Source organism: Pseudorasbora parva, chromosome 9 (assembly GCF_024679245.1).
Source record: "Pseudorasbora parva isolate DD20220531a chromosome 9, ASM2467924v1, whole genome shotgun sequence".
In the NCBI taxonomy this organism is placed as follows: Eukaryota; Metazoa; Chordata; class Actinopteri; order Cypriniformes; family Gobionidae; genus Pseudorasbora; species Pseudorasbora parva.
Genome location: NC_090180.1, coordinates 12,039,295 through 12,058,057, shown reverse-complemented (window position 1 = coordinate 12,058,057; position 18,763 = coordinate 12,039,295). Strand labels below are relative to the sequence as shown.

The 18,763-nt window shown below is 40.1% G+C and overlaps 1 protein-coding gene and 1 long non-coding RNA gene across 2 annotated transcripts; one reads left to right on the top strand and one right to left on the bottom strand.

The window, feature by feature from the left end:
* Window positions 1–381: 381 nt before the first annotated feature.
* LOC137089515 (uncharacterized) lies at window positions 382–2,470 on the bottom strand. The gene is made up of 3 exons (XR_010907693.1): window positions 2,194–2,470; window positions 1,468–1,576; window positions 382–1,190 (listed from the first exon to the last, which is right to left on the bottom strand). It is a non-coding gene; the product is annotated as an uncharacterized lncRNA (long non-coding RNA).
* Window positions 2,471–4,404: 1,934 nt separating this feature from the next.
* On the top strand, window positions 4,405–5,220 carry LOC137089393 (serine/threonine-protein kinase pim-3-like). The gene is made up of 4 exons (XM_067452973.1): window positions 4,405–4,561; window positions 4,672–4,845; window positions 4,936–5,034; window positions 5,130–5,220. The coding sequence occupies exons 1-4, from the start codon at window positions 4,405–4,407 to the stop codon at window positions 5,132–5,134; spliced, it is 435 nt and encodes a 144-aa protein (XP_067309074.1). The 3' UTR covers window positions 5,135–5,220.
* Window positions 5,221–18,763: the final 13,543 nt, after the last annotated feature.

Here is an 18,763-nt window from a genome sequence, read left to right as displayed (position 1 = left end):
ATCCGACACGTCCCGTCACGGTTGAAAAATAGTTCCAAAATGAAAGTTGAACCGACGTCTTTGACGTCATCTGGCCGTGAACTGCACGTCTCTTCTGCGCGTCCCTGGACGTCTAAATGCGACGTCTTCTGGCTGTTTAAATGTGTTGCTACATAATTTACGTGTATTTATAAGCCTGCATATATAAAATAATTACACACCCATTGTGTAACATCGTGAAAGGCAATCAGTTATGGCGTGAGGTTTAACACATCTTGACAAAGGTTCAAAAAAGGTCCAAAATAGGTCCAGTCAGACCTGAACCTCCATACAACGTTTTAATCACGTGCATCACAAACAAGAACACATTGAGGACATAAGCAAAAAAAAACCCCCAGCATGTTCTGATTTACCACAACATTTTATTGTTTTGAACAGCCACAACTTTTCCTCTTTATTTATTTTTCATCATTGTTTAACATCTGTTAACCAAACTAAAATAACAAATTCAAAACACTGAATTATTAGCCTTTAAGATAACATTTTACAATAAGGTTAACATTAACTAATAATGAACTGCACTTATAAAGAATTTATTTATTTTTGTTAATGTTAATTTCAGCATTTACTAATGCATTATTAAAATCTTGTTAACATTAGTTAATGCACTGTGAACTAACATGAACAGCTGTATTTTTTATTAACTAACGTTAACAAAGATTAACAAATACACAGTAACAAATGCATTGCTCGTTTCATGTTAACTAATGCATTAACTAATGTTAACTGATACAACCTTATTGTAAAGTGATACTGCCTATATAAAGGGATAGTTCACCCATGTTTCAAACCTGTATACCTTTCTATGTTCTGCTGAACACAAAGATATTTGGAAGAACATTTGTAACCGAACAGATCTCAACACATTAACTACTAAAGTAGGCAAATAATATAATGTTAGTTAATGGGAGGTTATATCTGCTTGGTTACAAACTGGCTTCCAAATATATTTGTGTACAGCAGAACATTGAAAGGGATAACAATGAATTTTCATTTTTGGGTGAACTATCCCTGGCTTAAACACATTAAAGTTTTTTGGCTCATTTTTGTAAGCACCACCCCAGCTCTTCCTGTATAGGGCTTCAGGTGTTCCTCCATCGCTGCATCAATCTCAGAGTCTGGAGCATTCGGGTTCCACCTCTTCACAGCATCTGAGGGAAGAGAATATATATATTTGTTTTAATTAATAAAAAAGAAAATGTGAGGTAAATTACATGCATTTATTCTCAAAATAGCTTAATGGAGTACAGCTAAATAAAAAAACAATGGAACAACATGTATAATAATAATAATAATAATAATACATTTTATTTATAACGCACTTCATTCCGAAGAATCTCAAAAGTGCTACATGGGAAAATGACAAAAATCAATAAAAATAAGTAAAATGATATAATAATAAAAACAATCAACACATAAAAGCATTACATTTTATTTTATTGTATAAAAGATGTTCTGCTTTAAATGGGTGTTAGATGGGTCCATCAGTTGGGGGATCAGCATCTGTCCGTTCCCTCTTCAATACCACTGTGCTGCCCTAAAAAAAAAAACTTAGGTGTGTGTCTGTGAGAAGGACCCTTAACTAGGTGTGTGTCTGTGAGAAGGACCCTTAGCTGGGTGTGTGTCTGTGAGAAATACCCTTAACTAGGTGTGTGTCTGTGAGAAAGACCCTTAACTAGGTGTGTGTCTGTGAGAAAGACCCTTAACTAGGTGTGTGTCTGTGAGAAAGACCCTTAACTAGGTGTGTGTCTGTGAGAAAGACCCTTAACTAGGTGTGTGTCTGTGAGAAAGACCCTTAACTAGGTGTGTGTCTGTGAGAAAGACCCTTAACTAGGTTTGTGTCTGTGAGAAAGTGAAAGACAGGTGGGCTGAGATGTCCCCTAAATAGATAAATGGTACCAATAAAAATTATATTAAGGAAAAAAATATTTTTTTGATTGGCATATGGCCCATCAATATAAGTACATCATATAAAGTACATCATATAAAGGATACATTAATAAGTTACAGTAATAACTTTGACTGTATCATTTAACATACTTATACAACGGTATTCTATGTATACGTTCAATGTAGCATCATTTCTTCCATTTCATTCGTGTAAAAAAAAGTAAAACTCAAGCATGTTAATCAAATAACACAAAATGTACTTACCCAACAGTAGATTTTTAATAATATATCGATACAACTCCTCAATTCCTCTCCTCGTGGTTGTTCAACGGTCCCGTCCGGTTTCCGGGAGAGCATATCTCGCGAGATAATATCCTATCGCGGGATTTTGTAATATCGCAAGATGTATTAATAATAATAGATTTTATTTATAACGCACTATTACTATATATTGTTACTACATCTTGGCAGCACAGTTTTGGCTATCTTCATCCAACTCAGACCTAAATGGTGAATGGAAATGTATCTGTTTTACATAAAAATAAAAACGAATAGCCTAAAACTGATTGGAAAAAAATGACTAAAATGCAGCTTTACAATCACTTAACCACATGGGCACTTTGTGATTATAATTAATTAAATGAGATAAAGTAAATATATTTATTTTGCATGCAAACTGTGTATTTCATAAAGATAATTTCTGTTTTTTTCCTGCTATCTCGCTTGACGTCAGTGGACGTCTTATTCACAACCTCTTAAAAACTACTTGGTGCACTTATATTAATTATTGCAGTATTAACCAATGTGTAAGGTAAGCACAGCTTTGCATATTTCACAAGGATTTCATAACGGGTCAGGATGGACTATAATTGCACGTGTAAAAGACGTCGCCAGGTGACGTCCTCTCACAACCGAATCACAACAGGGTGTATATTGAACTACACGGAGCTAAAAGTCAAAGTAATAATTATACATACAACTCCAGATAACTGTAGACACGAACAAACGTATCTGAATACATTTTTAAGAAATGTTTCTGTATTACACATTTTTACTGATTCATGCCGTCCTACCGCGACTATTTTTGGCCAGGGACACGACGTTGCCGTCGGACCAATGTTTGCTGGGAAGCGCCTTTGATGACGTGCATGATTACGTTACTGTTGATCATCTGTCCGTCATCGTCTAAAGCCCGCCCTGATGATTTCATTGGTCCGAACAGTTTCTGTTCGAGCATAATAGGATTGTTCCACTTCACCCAGCGATGCCCAGACCGATCGGCGGCAGACTTGAAGAAGTGCATGCCTGTTAGAAATTAAGCTTGTTTGAGATGCGCCTTGCCTCCCCTGAAAAAAAGGCGAGACTATAGGCGACTGCAGTGAGGGGAGGAGTGAAAAAAGCCGGACAGTTCACTCTTCTCGTGGTGGATCAGACACCTGCGAGATCAGTTGCGGTCGGATATCGCGGGATTCACACTTGTGCGCTCTGTTGCTGATAAACTGGATGTTATTTAAGTTCTGTTGCTTTTATATGAAAATAAATATTATGAACAAGACACCCAAAGTTTTTGTTATTTATTTCCATTCGAAAGACCTGTTTATCAAGTATTTTTATTTTAATTACATGCATGTTTTTTAAAAAAAATATTTTTATTAATATGACAACAATCACATAACCCACAGAGAGATCACACTCTCTGAGAGTTTGAGAATATTCACACATAATTTATACACATAAAAACATGATATCAGAGTTTTAAAATCAAAAATTTTAAAAAAAGAACCATACATCATGGTTTGTTTAAACCAATAAGCATTAAGCTGTGTCGTCAGCAAGTCGTTTCCCATTATGCTTTTGCTCCGCGCAGTCGGTGGAGAGCAACTGCGCTCAACTGTAGAATCCGACACATCCGCCTTTCGCTCGCAAGTTTTTTGACGTACGTCAGCATGACATCAGAGCAAGGCGGACCGCCCTCGGACACATTTCTAACCGGCATGCATCTCGCGCTGATCACCGCTGAACGGTTCTGTATGAATCAGCATCTTGATTCATGATTCAGATCGCCAATGTCACGTGATTTTGGCATTTTGGCAGCTTGACACACAATCTGAATCATGAATCAATCCGCTGATTCATTCTAATCTTTATTTGAGGATTGAAAACAAACACGGAAGCGAAGACAATGCTAAATAAAGTCGTTGTTTTTATTATTTTTGGACCAAAATGTATTTCCAATGCTTCAAGAGATCGAAGATACTTCGATCAGAAGAAAGACAAATTAAATAATTTACCTCCCCACCTTTTCTTAATGCGTTGTGTTTCCTTCTAGATTTTTTTGTCTTGTGGACTATATGTAAACAATAGCTAATAATTGATATTCCTATGGACACATTGGGTTGGTCAGAATGGATAGGCATAATAACAGTTTATTGCCCATATCTTCTGATGATTTTATAACAATAAATATTTTACAACATGCAGTCAATAATACGACGATGCGAGAGCCGCGGAGTCCTGCACCGGGACGTCAAGCCAGGGAACCTGCTGATTTCCACAGCTTCCCATGACATTAAGCTGATAGACTTTGGTTGTGGAGACCTGCTAAAGGACTCAGCCTACACATCCTTTGCAGGTTGGTTACAGAAGGAAACTGTGGATGTCTGTTAACTTTTTTGCTTTGAGAGAATTTGTTTGGACTGGAACCTTTTCAGTGAATGTTTCTTGTCTTCTTGGGTCTCTCAGGTACTGCTGAATATGCCCCTCCTGAGTGGTTTCATCAGCACCGCTATCATGGAGGACCGGCTACTGTTTGGTCAGTGGGGGTGACGCTCTACAACATCCTGTGTTTCCCGTTCAGAGCTGCAAAGAGGGTCTCCTTCAAAAGCAGACTGCTCTTCCCTAGAGAGCTGTCTACAGGTAAGAGATAGCAAACATTCAAAGGTATAAGGTTTGTTACAGGATAAGTTTTTTTGTGTGTGTTTCTGAAGACTGTGTTGTGTGTAACAGAGTGCCGTCAGCTGATTAGCTGGTGTCTCAGTGACGCGGCAGCAGATCGTCCCAGTTTAGCCGAGATTGAGTGTCATCCCTGGTTACACGGAACAGGTGGTCAGTTACTTTACACTTATCTGAATCATAGTAGTCATGACTTGGATTGTATTGTTAGAATAAGTGTAGATAAACAGTTTTGAATATTTGTATAGGGTGAGCAGGAGTGACACTGGAACTGCAGAGAGCTTCCTGATCACCTACGGAAAGAGGAGTGGTCCATGAATACAGTTTACATCTCTGTGAAGCTGTGGATGTGTGGATGCTGGAAGAGCTGAACACACAGCGGCAACTGTAACCAGAGCCCCAGTTGGCCAGAGATCAGCTAGTTGAAAGTAGCAAAATATGTAGTTTGTATTCATCCAATCAGAACAACAACCAATCGGGCTTCAAAAGCACCCACTCAACTGAGACTGCCCTGCTCTCGGTCACTGAAGCACTGAGACCACAGTACTCATCTTGTTGGATCTGTCTGCTGCTTTTGACAGAGTTCACCACCAGGTCCTTCTGTCAACTGTCATGAAGCCTTTTCCTGGACCGTTCCCACCTGGTGGGAATCTCAATTCGAGCAGCCGAGTCTGCAACCATATTCAAAAAAAACATCTAAAGACTCGTCTTTTAAGCAGCTGACCAATGTGTGTGTGTGTGTGTACTGTAGTATGTGTACTGCACTAGATTAACAGAGTCTTGTTACAGCACTTGCATGCTGTTGCCCCTTGTTTGTCTGATTGCATCTATTGCTCTCCTAATTTGTAAATCACTTTGGATAAAAGCATCTGCTAAATGATTAAATGTAAATGTATTCCTATAAGAAAAGAGCAAGAGCAGAGTTTGTTCAGTTAGGTTCATGCAACAGGCCTCTGCGCGACTCACAATAGACACAAACAGAGAAAATAGCAATCCTTAACTTTGGCTGCAGTGTTTTTCCGCTAGACACATGCAGTTCTTTTTATTAAGCGCCAGAGCGCCAAAAGTTACGGATTGCTATTGCTCCGACTACTGGCATGATTGCATATGTGATATAGCCTGACAAGCCAGACCCACATCAAGATGTTTGGTCTGGAAACTCAACATTGAAAGGGCTCAATCCGAGGGGCGGGATAAACGGTTGTCTTTCAAACTCCCTCTGCACGCAATTGGATAGTGCTACACCACCCAGAGCAACGAAGGTGAAGCGGAGCTAGTTGACAGAATAAACTTTCGCTGTATACTGTCGGCAAAACTCCGAACACATCTTCCCTTTTTAAGACTGACTTCAGGGCCTCTGTTCTTTGTTCTTTTCTCAGAGAAAAGCTTAACTCCAAGTCTTCCAGAGTTGCGGTCAAAGCTGATTCGAAAGACCGCCGTTCGCCAGCCTCTGTGTTTACTAGAAGCACGCAAGCACAACTATGCCGTCATTATGTTAAGCCCCGACCACCGACTCTATACATAATGTGATTGGCTCAGAAGGTATTGAAAGTTGCTAGATGACACTGGCGGCAGATTAGATTTGCTGCTGCTAGGGTGCATCTAGATTTCTAGGCTATATGTGATACTGATCTTGCACAAAAGTCCAATAGACAAGTTGATATTAAGTAACTACGTTTTAGCCAAAACACTCTCTAATTTCGTGAAAATCAAAGCCACACCAGAACTGACGCACATCTCTCAAATCAATCTGTTTTGAACAATTAAATGAATGACTCACACATCAAGAATTGCCGCCACCTACTGACGGTTTTATTTTCATATTTATACTTTGCATAGACTTTGTATTTATAATATCAAACTTTTAAAGTTTAATTTTTTTAATAAATTTCTAAATTGAAAAACTTACATTTAAAACATTCGTTCAACATTATTTACCCATGAGCTGCATTAAACACTATGTAAATGTGTCTAAATCCCACTTCAGATAGAGCTTCTGTGGCACTTCTGCAGTGCAAAGATGGATCTTTTGATGCTTATGTCATTTGATTGGAAACAGTATGATTGTGTCTAATTGTTCTAACTGAATTTATTGTTTAAATGGACTGCATTTATATATATTTAAATTTATATATTTAAATTTACATTTTCAAAAAAAAAATCTATTTTAATGTAAGAAATGGACAGATGATGCATACATTTAATAAGATTAGAAAACATTGCTCTTATAATGGTAAAATGCCCCAGAACATTAATTTAAAGGGACAAATATCGTCCTGTAATGGGAAAGTATAATTGGAATGTGTTTGATTGATTAGAAAGTGCTCCTAAATGTTTGACTTTGCTCCTAAACATGTTTTATTAGGAGCATAAGTACTCCTCAAGAAAAAAGTTAGTGTAGAGCCTTGGTGGTGTGTATGTATTCTCATCATGTTCGTATTTTATCCTCATCGTCATGATTCTGTTAACTACCATATCAGTTGTGACACCGGTCGTCAAATAGGTGATCTCAGGTTTTACTATTCTTGTGGCAACATTTGGTCTCTACACTTTTCTCCAGCAAAGTGCTATTTTTAGAGGTGAACTGTTATAATGTCAAAGGGATAAACATATTTACTGTTAGTTTAATGATAAACTAATGAATTGAGAAGAATAATTGACTATATCTGCCTGGTTTCTTGTGTAAATTTCAGTAGTTTTTTTTTTGTTTGTTTGTTTTTTGTCTACAAGTTTATGCAATGTTTTTTCTTATTCAGATATGCACATTGTCAAAGAAAAGTTCTTGGAATAGAAAGAATTTTTTTCTTCATTTAATATTGTAATACATTTTCTATCCAACAGATGGAGGCAAATGCACAGAACAAGTAAAAAATATCTAAAAGTAAAAGCTTTCTCTTCTAAAGTGTTAGATCATTTAGGCATTAAATCTTGATTATGTCACAATGAAAATGTATGCACTGCCTTATATAAATACAATTATAATTCTAAATGGTAACTTTACAGCATTATATTTCCTTTCTCTTAATTTCGTTCTCTTTATGCTGAAGATTAATTTCGGAGTAGCCTGTATTGATTTTCACAAAGGTTCCAAATAAAAGGCTATTTTTGTTGTTGTTTTCTCATGAGCACAGCAGGCAATTAAGTCTGGGTAATTGCTTGAATTTACTCACATTCTTATCAAAATTCAGCTGTTCTTAATGCATGTAATTGGGCATTTAGGGAGGTGTCACTGTTAAGCTGTGCTTCTGACAGCAGACTCACTGACTGTGGATGATGAGTTGACCGAAGTCTCGATAGGAAAGGAAAGCATAGCAGTGTCTAATCAATCAGTATGCCCAGCCAGTCAACCATAAGATCCTGCCCCCTCGCCCTAAACGCTAGCCAATGGACGACAACAAACAGCATTAGTGACCTGAAACCCAGCAAATCAGCTGCAAGGTCCTGCTACCCCCTCCTGGGGCTAGGCTGACGTCATCATCTCAGCTGTGCTCAGTGGAGTGATGAACTTCAGCCTGAGGAGTCAACAGACCACAGCACTCATACATATATTACACAGCTTAGTATTCTTACTCACATGTACGTGCATTAGAAGTAACCATAAGCAACTATATAGTGAAAATAGATTTAAACCAAAAGATTCTACTTTGTTCGTAGGACAGCCATTTTTCATAAATGTCAAGTCAGTGTCATGTGTTTTAAAGGTACACAAGTTATTATACAAATATTATTTACTACTTATTTTTAGCACTTTTTTAATTAAATCTAACTGTTTTAAAACATGTTTCAAATGAAACTTTAATCACAATGAAATCAAAATGGACTGTTCTATTTTTATTGCAGAATTTATTATAAATAATTTGTGCATGCCATTATTTAAATTCATATGCCCTAATCAACAACAAAAAAACTCCCCCTGCCTGCAATGACATCTCTTCACTGATTATTGTGGGGGTTTTTTTGTGTGTGTGTGTTTTTTTTTTTAACCACAACTGTCCAATCAATTCTCAATGGTCAAAATCAAGTCTCCCCTCACATTTTTTTCTTGTTCAAAAAGCCATTTCAGTCTATCGCAACTTCCGTTTCATGCTCACTTTAAGGCATGAGTCTATTTAAAACCAAATCCTCTGAGACATATTCATTGGATTAAAGTGTGACAACTTGCCCTGGCCTCTCTGTATCACCTATCTTGTGGCACGAGTAAATCCAATTAACACATCACTGTATTATCGCTATATATGGATGAAATGGCCTGTAATTGATTCGCTATCAATACATCTCCACACCATGAATGGTCTCATAGCCGTGATATCCTTGTGGCAAAGAGCCCGGTGAGCTGAAGCAAATCAAGTGGTTAAATCAAGTTGTAAAAAAGCCCCTTGAGTCATTGAACACATAACAGCACAAGATTTATTTTTAGCTTGGATTTCAGTGAGGCCTGAAATTTAAAAGCAGGATTGTGTTTCTTTCAAGGATTCTCTCCATTTTTGTTTCCAGTGTTGAGGTACAAGTGGCCGCTTCAACAGATGTGTCCCATACCACTGAAGAGAATCTGATGTGAAGATCTGGAAAAACAACACAAGAGCACTTCATTACACAGAGCCTGACAACAAAGAGGGTGCTTTCCTGGAGCTGCATCTCAAAGCACTTTAGATACCCATGAAAATAAAAAATAAAAACCTCTTTACAAGGCCCTTTCATCAACAGCTACATGGCTGAGGAATTATATTTGATAAAATTAGTCTTATTAACAAACTTCTCTGCACAAACTTAATTTCGACTTTTTGAATACAACTGAATTAAGTTAGTGCTGTCAATCGATTAAAAGTTTTTAATATATTTTAAAATGTAATAATTTCTCAGTTAATCTCTAGATTAGCGTAGAAACAATTTAAAGACATAATATCTTAAACTTTTGTAATGGCATCTTTTTATAAAAGAAAGCCAGTATCACTGATACTAATACAGATACTGATGTCTCCATGAAACACGCACCCCATTTTAAACATTAATTTGGCCATTTAACATTAAAGTGTAATTGAAAGCTCTCTTTTTTTTTACATTTATTAGGCTTCAAAAAATATAAAAACTTTTAATTTAAGTGAACTTAAAACAATCCTCACATAAACCCATAATAAATGTCATATTTACACGTATACCTTCCTGTCTAACAGGAAAGAAATACACAGAAATTGAATAAAGTTATCCAATATGTCATAAATTATGCATTAAATATAGATTAGTCCTTATTAAAGCTACAAAAGTTGTTTAGTCAAGCGCAGCGAGTGATTTTCTCTGTTACCTTTGTTCTTTGATTAACATTAAGGATTAAGGACATAGCCTACATGCTGTCACTTTAAGATGAAGCAGATCTCACATAATCATTTTCATCTATGTTTCTCACAACTCTCTTTGCATTCGTTATTTAACTCATTTAAAGGGATATTTCACCCAAAAAAAAATAAAAAATCTCTCAATAATTACTTATCCTAATGTCGTTCGACACCCGTTGACCTCCGTTCATCTTCGGAACACAGATGAAGATATTTTTGTTGAAATCCGATGGCTCAGACAGGCCTTCATTGACACCAATGTCATTTCCTCTCTCAACAGCCATAAAAGGCACTAAAGAAGTCGGTAACACTTTAGAATACTGTTTCTTACTTAATGCATAACTAATAAAGAGTTACTGCAGTACTAATGAATAATTCTTCATTAACACTCAAGTCACTAATATTAACTACTAAGGAATGAGTGTTAACTAATCAATATGTAATAGCATTTTTTAATTGTGTTAAGTATCAATTAGTTAATCAGTAACTATTCAATTCAGTTATGCCTCCTTAAGAACTACTATTAAGTAACTACTAATTCAGCTTCACAAGGAATAACTATTAAGTAACTACTAATTAACAGTGATGCACAGTATCAGATCGAGGCCCTTTCTTCTTCTTTAGTACTAATGTTGTTAGATAAATGTACTACTGTTATGTGTACTATATTCATTTACATTCACTCGCAAATGTGCCGATTAATGTTTCTGTCTGTGTGTGTCCCCACGCTATAATGTTGCAGTTCTTGCAGCATTAAATCAGAGAAAACAATTCTAGTGAAAGAGTACACAGATTCATGAGTGCACATGCAGAGTGCACAAAATGTGAGCGCACACGCAATTTCTGTGAGTCCAGTTTTGTGCGAGAGAATGGATTGAGATTCCGCTTGTAAGCAGAGATTTATCGCTTGTAAACTTGATGTGCTCTCGCGGTACAATATTAATACTACATTAATGAGGACGTTGATGATTTTTTTTTTTTTTTTTATGTAAGTATTGTCTGCATCCAGAAGTTCAGGACGGAACCCCATCCCCAAACTAAGTGCCTTGCCAACATGGCTCAGGCATTTTATGTTTATGTGATACCAAATGATTTCTGTATTTAAGGCAATGACTGAGGGGAAAATGAGAATACAGGGAACCTATGAGTCATTAAAAAAGAATTACCAAATAGTTCTCAAGTAGTTACTTAGAACCTGGAACAGTATTCTAAAGTGAAAACAAACCCATTCATAATTAATGAAGAATTACCAAATAGTTCTCAAGGAGTTACTTAGAACCTGGAACAGTATTCTAAAGTGAAAACATAAGGAACCCATTCATAATTATTGAAGAATTACCAAATAGTTCTCAAGGAGTTACTTAGAACCTGGAACAGTATTCTAAAGTGAAAACATAAGGAACCCATTCATAATTATTGAAGAATTACCAAATAGTTCTCAAGGAGTTACTTAGAACCTGGAACAGTATTCTGAAGTGAAAACAAACCCATTCATAATTATTGAAGAATTACCAAATAGTTCTCAAGGAGTTACTTAGAACCTGGAACAGTATTCTAAAGTGAAAACATAGCCTAAGGAACCCATTCATAACTAATGAAGAATTACCAAATAGTTCTCAAGGAGTTACTTAGAACCTGGAACAGTATTCTAAAGTGAATACATAGCCTAAGGAACCCATTCATAACTAATGAAGAATTACCAAATAGTTCTCAAGGAGTTACTTAGAACCTGGAACAGTATTCTAAAGTGAAAACAAACCCATTCATAATTAATGAAGAATTACCAAATAGTTCTCAAGGAGTTACTTAGAACCTGGAACAGTATTCTAAAGTGAAAACATAGCCTAAGGAACCCATTCATAACTAATGAAGAATTACCAAATAGTTCTCAAGGAGTTACTTAGAACCTGGAACAGTATTCTAAAGTGAAAACATAGCCTAAGGAACCCATTCATAACTAATGAAGAATTACCAAATAGTTCTCAAGGAGTTACTTAGAACCTGGAACAGTATTCTAAAGTGAAAACAAACCCATTCATAATTAATGAAGAATTACCAAATAGTTAATAGTTAAATAATTAAGCCTAACTACCATTAATACAGTACTAATAAAGGAAATTTGACCCTCTATTCTAAAGTGAAAGTTTTATCCTCATTAATTATGACACTTATTGAATGATATTTAAGTTTACTAACCAGAATAAGCCACTAATTAAGCGTAACTACCATTAATACAGTACTAATAAAGGAAATTTGACCCTCTATTCTAAAGATAAGTTCTTATTGTTTAGCAGTTATGTGTATTTTTATGTGTGGTTCTACGTGAATCTAATACGTAAATCATTAAAAGCAATAAACATTCTGCTGCACACTCAGTTCAAAGGATTTACATTAAACAAACTACACCATAAAACCCTAAAATGAATAAGATTTCTGTAATCATTTAACCATTATTTATCAAGTAATACTTATGTTGCTTGCCATGGGCCACAATGACTAGAAAGTACACCAAAACGCAACATAAATTCACAAAAGACACTGATTTAATTCGTTCGGTGTAATCCACATCTTTAGAATCCATACGAGGAACTTCTTTATCCAGCGTTCTCCATCTTTCTCTTCAATAGCGACCGTAAACAAATCCCGCGCTCCATCTTTCTCTTCAACAGCGACCGTAAACAAAACGTCTCAGGTTACGTATGTAACCATGGTTCCCTGAGAGGGAACGAGACGCTGCGTCGAAACGCTAGGGGACGCCTCTGCGTGCCATGTCATGAAGCACTTTTGTAATCAGTCCAATAGCGGGACGATACGTCACGGGCGGGTGACGTCATCGACCAGGAAGCTATAAAGCATGCCCGGACCAAACAGTCACTAGCTTCTGGAAAAGTCGAACAAATCGATCACAGGCATGCCGGGAGTATGGCATCTCGACGCAGCGTCTCGTTCCCTCTCAGGGAACCATGGTTACATACGTAACCTGAGACGTTCCCTATCTCGAGGGAACTTCGAGCTGCGTCGAAACGCTAGGGGACCTCAATACCCACGCCGCCAGAGTCCCAAATGTCTGTATGTGTGAATCAACCCAGAAACACCCGGGACCCCGGTGTAGAGGCTACATCTAGATTGTAAAACCTCACAAATGTATGCGGAGAGGACCACCCAGCCGCATCACATACCTCTGACAATGAAACTCCCGAAATAAGAGCCATAGAGGCAGCCATACTCCTAGTGGAGTGGGCGCGGACCCTCATTGGTGAAGGATGTCCGGCAGACTCATAAGCGAGCGAAATAGCCTTGACTATCCACTTGCTAAGCATCTGCTTTGAAGCCGGTTTTCCCTTGCTCGGGGACCCAAAAACACACAAACAACTGTTCTGAGTTTCGCCACAGGGCAGCCCTGTGGACATATGCATCTAGGGCCCTGACCGGACATAGCAGATTTAGCTTCTCTTGGTCTTGACTAGTGAACGGAGGCGGACAGAAAGCCTGCAGCATTACTGGTCCCGGCACATTAGTCGGGACCTTGGGAGCATATCCTTCCCTCGGGAAGAGAAATGCTTTTATCATTCCTGGTGCAAACTCCAGACAAGAGGGTGCCACTGCCTAAGTAGGCACCCTCGAGCGTGCCGCAGGTCTGTGCCTCAAAGTACCACGAAGGAAACGCATGACCCAAGGGTGTTTCCCCAATGATGCATTATCTAATGGAATATGATAAGCAGATATCGCCGACACATATACTTTCAGTGTTGACGGAGATAACCCTGCGGAGAATTTTTCTTGTAGGAACTCAAGAACTGAACCGAACGGGCAGTTAACAGGGTCCAAAGCCTGGTGCGTACACCAGGCGACAAAAACTCTCCATTTGAGTGCGTAAAGTCTCCTTGTGGATGGTGCTCTGGAGTGCAACATGGTCTCTATCACCTCAGTAGATAGACCCGTGTTTATGAACTGGGCCCCCTCAGGGGCCAAGCCCACCGTTTCCACAGTTCCGGGCGCGGGTGCAGTACTGACCCCCCCGGCCTGCGAAAGAAGATCTCTCCTGACTGGGATTTTCCAGGGAGGACCTTCTAGGAGAGACATAATGTCGGCGAGCCATACTTGGCCCGGCCAGAGCGGGGCTACCAATAAAAGCTGAACCCCGTCCCGGCGGACGCTCTCCAGCACTCCTGGGAGCAATGCCAGAGGGGGGAAGGCGTACAGACGCAGCCTCGGCCACGTCTGTACCATTGCGTCCAGCCCCAGCAGGGCTGGATGCGTGAGGGAGAAATATGCTGGACAGTGTGTCGTCTCTCGAGACGCAAACAGATCCACCTGGGCTCGCCCAAAGCGGATCCACAGCTCCTCCACCACCTCGGGTGGAGTCTCCATTCTCCCGGCATCACCCCCTGCCTCGACAGGGAGTCTGCCGCTACATTCAGGACCCCCAGGATGTACATCGCCCTGAGCGAGACCATCCTGCCTTGGGCCCATGTTAGCATATGATGCGTCAGCTTCCACACCCGACGCGATCTCAACCCCCCCTGGTGATTTATATACGAGACCACCGAAGTGTTGTCTGACCGAACTAACACATGGCGGCCCCGCAGGTCTGAGAGGAAGTGTTTGATTTTATATGATTGAAACACAGCCATCAGCTCCAGCTGGTTTATGTGCCAGGAGAGCTGACGGCTGCTCAGACCTTGGGCCGAGCGGCCACTCATGACCGCTCCCCAGCCAGTTAGGGAGGCATCCGTCGTTAGCGTTACGCGACGACAAGGAGCCCCCAGAACTGGACCTTGGGACAGGAACCAAGGATCTTTTCACTTCACTAAGGCACGTAGGCAGCGCCGCGTGACCTTGATCAAGCGAAAAAGGGTTTCCCCTCAGAGAGAACCCCTTGGTCCTGAGCCACCACTGTAAGGGTCTCATGTACCGCAGGCCAAAAGGTACCCCGTTGGACACTGCTGTCATCAGCCCTAACACTCTCTGAAAGTGTTTCACAGTGAGTGACTGACCTAGCTTTATCTGGTTCACGGTATCCAGGATCGTTTTTATCCTGGGAGGGGATAGCCGAGCCGACATTATTTTCGTGTCCCAGACTACCGCCAGAAAAGTAGTGCTCTGCAGCTTATAAGTGCCAGCACACATTTCTTTCCGTTCAACCTTAGCCCCAACACTCTCATATGGGCGAGAACAGCATCTCAATGCTGAACGCCCACTGTTTCGACTATGCTAACACCAGCCAATCGTCGATATAGTTGAGCACGCGAATGCCCTGGAGTCGCACCTGAGCCAGAGCTGCATTCACGCACTTGGTGAAAGTGTGGGGTGATTAAGCTAGGCCGAATGGCAGCACTCAATACTGGTAAGCTTCGCCCCCGAAAGCAAACCTGAAGACCTGTCTGTGCTGCGGAAGGATGGAGATGTGGAAGTATACATTTTTTAGGTCTATTGTGACACACCAGTCCTCGGACCTGACGTGACACACGATCTGTTTTATCGTGAGCATTTTGTTTAGCTGATGCAGATCTAAAAATAGGCCTTAACCCTCCATCCTTCTTTGGAACTATGAAGTACTGGCTGTAAAAGCCCGACTCTCTGCAGAGGGGAGGGACCCGTGTATAGCCTCTTTTCGCAGAAGAGTCTGTACCTCTCGTTCCATGACCAGAGGCTGCTCGGGGGTTACTACCATAGGAGTAACCCTGCTGAACACGGGTGGGTGTGACCCGAACCCTTTTTATAATGTGAGCAGGACCCATTCTGAGATATTCGGCAGAAGTTTCCACGCTGCCAGAAAATCTACTAAGGGAACCAGCCTCTCGAGGCTGGTCTCTGGATTTTCCTGGGTGGTCAGCCCGGTGTCCTGTAACGGATAACCGGCAGGTAGCAACCGAACTGACCGCCACGGGGCCCTCACGAGAGGGCGCGAACATCCCCAAGCCGCTACGTTTCCGGGCGGACAAGGAGATATATGTTCGCCGGGGACCGCCGCGCCCTGAAGCACCAACGGTGGCAGGGTTGGCAGACCGGCCCCCCCCGATGGCACCGGGAACGAGCGGGCGCCTCGGCGAGCCGCACTCTCCCGGAGGGGACTGCCATCGGAAGTCCTGCGCCTTTGATGTCAGGACTTCTTAGCCGAAGGCCTTTCTGAATGATAGATGCAGACCCATAATCTACGCGATGCCTCGGCAAACACGCGATCTGAGCCACTAAACTCAACCCCATAATCTACACGCTGCCTCGGCAAGCGCGAGATCCGCGATCGAGTCATAGAATCTATATTGTAGACCCGTGATCTACACGCTGCCTCGGCAAACGCGAGATCCGAGCCACTAGATTCAGCCCCTCGTAATCTCAAACATACTGTCTGCTCGCCATTATATTGTTCTTTCTCTTTCTTATTTTATTTATATATTTATTTATTTTTTGGCGAACTTCTTGACACTCGGCCGGCCAGTCTAAACTTAACCTGGACACAGCGCGAGTTACACCAATAGCACCTCTTTTTATGAGTGTGTGTGTGTCGTTTTCTTTTGCCAGATCATCATTAGCGCTAACAACATCCAGTTCCTCGGAGCTGGAGTGCTGCTGCGCTTGTGCCTCAGCGCGAGCGGAAGAAAACCGCAGAGCGTGCTTCCAGCTCGCTAACTGAGGCATGAGATCCAGCGGGTAAAGGCAGAGATAGGGGATCACCCGTCTCTAACCCCGCCACTAGATCCGACTGCGATCCCCAGGACGCGAGCCTTCGCTGCGCCTCGGCAACAGCGGGACCCGAGCCCTGAGGACCGCGAGCCAAAGCACTCTCCTCGAAGAGTGCCCGGCGTGATCTTAATATGCGCATTGGGAGTCTCTCGCAATGCTCGCAGCCGACCCCCTCGAGAGCTGACTGGGCATGCTCGAGCCCCAAACACATCACACATTAGGACGTGTGTATCCCCACCCGTGATGTAACGTGGGCAGGGAGGAACACAACACCTATACTGACTTGCCATATTTCTTTCTTTCTTTCTTTTTTGAACACACACACAATAAATGGACATACAATTCACACAGAGCGCTTGTGAAGACACAGAAGCTAGTGACTGTTTGGTCCGGGCATGCTTTATAGCTTCCTGGTCGATGACGTCACCCGCCCGTGACGTATCGTCCCGCTATTGGACTGATTACACAAGTGCTTCATGACATGGCACGCAGAGGCGTCCCCTAGCGTTTCGACGCAGCTCGAAGTTCCCTCGAGATAGGGAACCCGCGCTGTTTGGGAATTCAAACATTGCGTTTTACGCCAGTGATATCAAACGCTCATTGGCTCTCGCCTGCTTCGTCACAGATTGCGACAAGCCGTGTTTTAGTTTTTAGTCTGTGGTGAATGAGAAACGCGCACGCCTTCAAATAGTGGGATTAAGTTTAAATTAAATAATTTAAATTCTCTGTAACGTTACCTCATACAAAACTATATCACCAGAGATGACTTCGACTGCAACACATCGTCACTCGGACTACTATTGGTACCGCTTTTGACATTTTCACAATAAAGAAATGATTGTGATTACACTTTTGTTAGTTATGTTTTTCTTTATATATTTTCACTTTAAAAAAATCATTATGTGTATGTTTAGAGGTTTGAGTGAGATTAGGGGCTCAAAATATAATTGTAATGCTAGATTGCCCATTAACCCATTAAGTTGTATTGTCATTTTTAGTCTCTGTTAAATTGCTATGTTTGTGTTTAGGGAAGTAACATGTATCTTTAAAATGGTAAAAGGAAAATTGTAAATGTGTATATGATATAAAATATATTTTATGTATTTTGAGGTAAAAACACCTTTGTTTAAATGTTGCCAATACGTTCATGTTGTACCTTTCACTATTTATCCAAATAGACAAAAAATATGTTTTGTGTCTGTAGAAGCTGCTTAATTAACTTATATAAATTACTACCATAATTGGATATAAAACTTTCACTTTAGAATAGAGGGTCAAATTTCCTTTATTAGTACTGTATTAATGGTAGTTAGGCTTAATTATTGACTTATTCTGGTCAATAAACTTAAATATCATTCAATAAGTGTCATAATTAATGAGGATAAAACTTTCACTTTAGAATAGAGGGTCAAATTTCCTTTATTAGTTCTGTATTAATGGTAGTTAGGCTTAATTATTTAACTATTAACTATTTGGTAATTCTTCAATAATTATGAATGGGTTTGTTTTCACTTTAGAATACTGTTCCAGGGTCTAAGTAACTCCTTGAGAACTATTTGGTAATTCTTCATTAATTATGAATTGGTTTGTTTTCACTTTAGAATACTGTTCCAGGGTCTAAGTAACTCCTTGAGAACTATTTGGTAATTCTTCATTAATTATGAATGGGTTCCTTATGTTTTCACTTTAGAATACTGTTCCAGGTTCTAAGTAACTCCTTGAGAACTATTTGGTAATTCTTCATTAATTATGAATGGGTTTGTTTTCACTTTAGAATACTGTTCCAGGTTCTAAGTAACTACTTGAGAACTATTTGGTAATTCTTTTTTAATGACTCATAGGTTCCCTGTATTCTCATTTTCCCCTCA

Coding starts and splice junctions, on each gene's coding strand:
- LOC137089393 (XM_067452973.1), top strand. CDS start 4,405: ATGCAGTCAATAATACGACGATGCGAGAGCCGCGGAGTCCTGCACCGG. Junction 4,562..4,671: donor AGCCTACACATCCTTTGCAG/GTTGGTTACAGA, acceptor TGGGTCTCTCAG/GTACTGCTGAATATGCCCCT. Junction 4,846..4,935: donor CCCTAGAGAGCTGTCTACAG/GTAAGAGATAGC, acceptor TGTGTGTAACAG/AGTGCCGTCAGCTGATTAGC.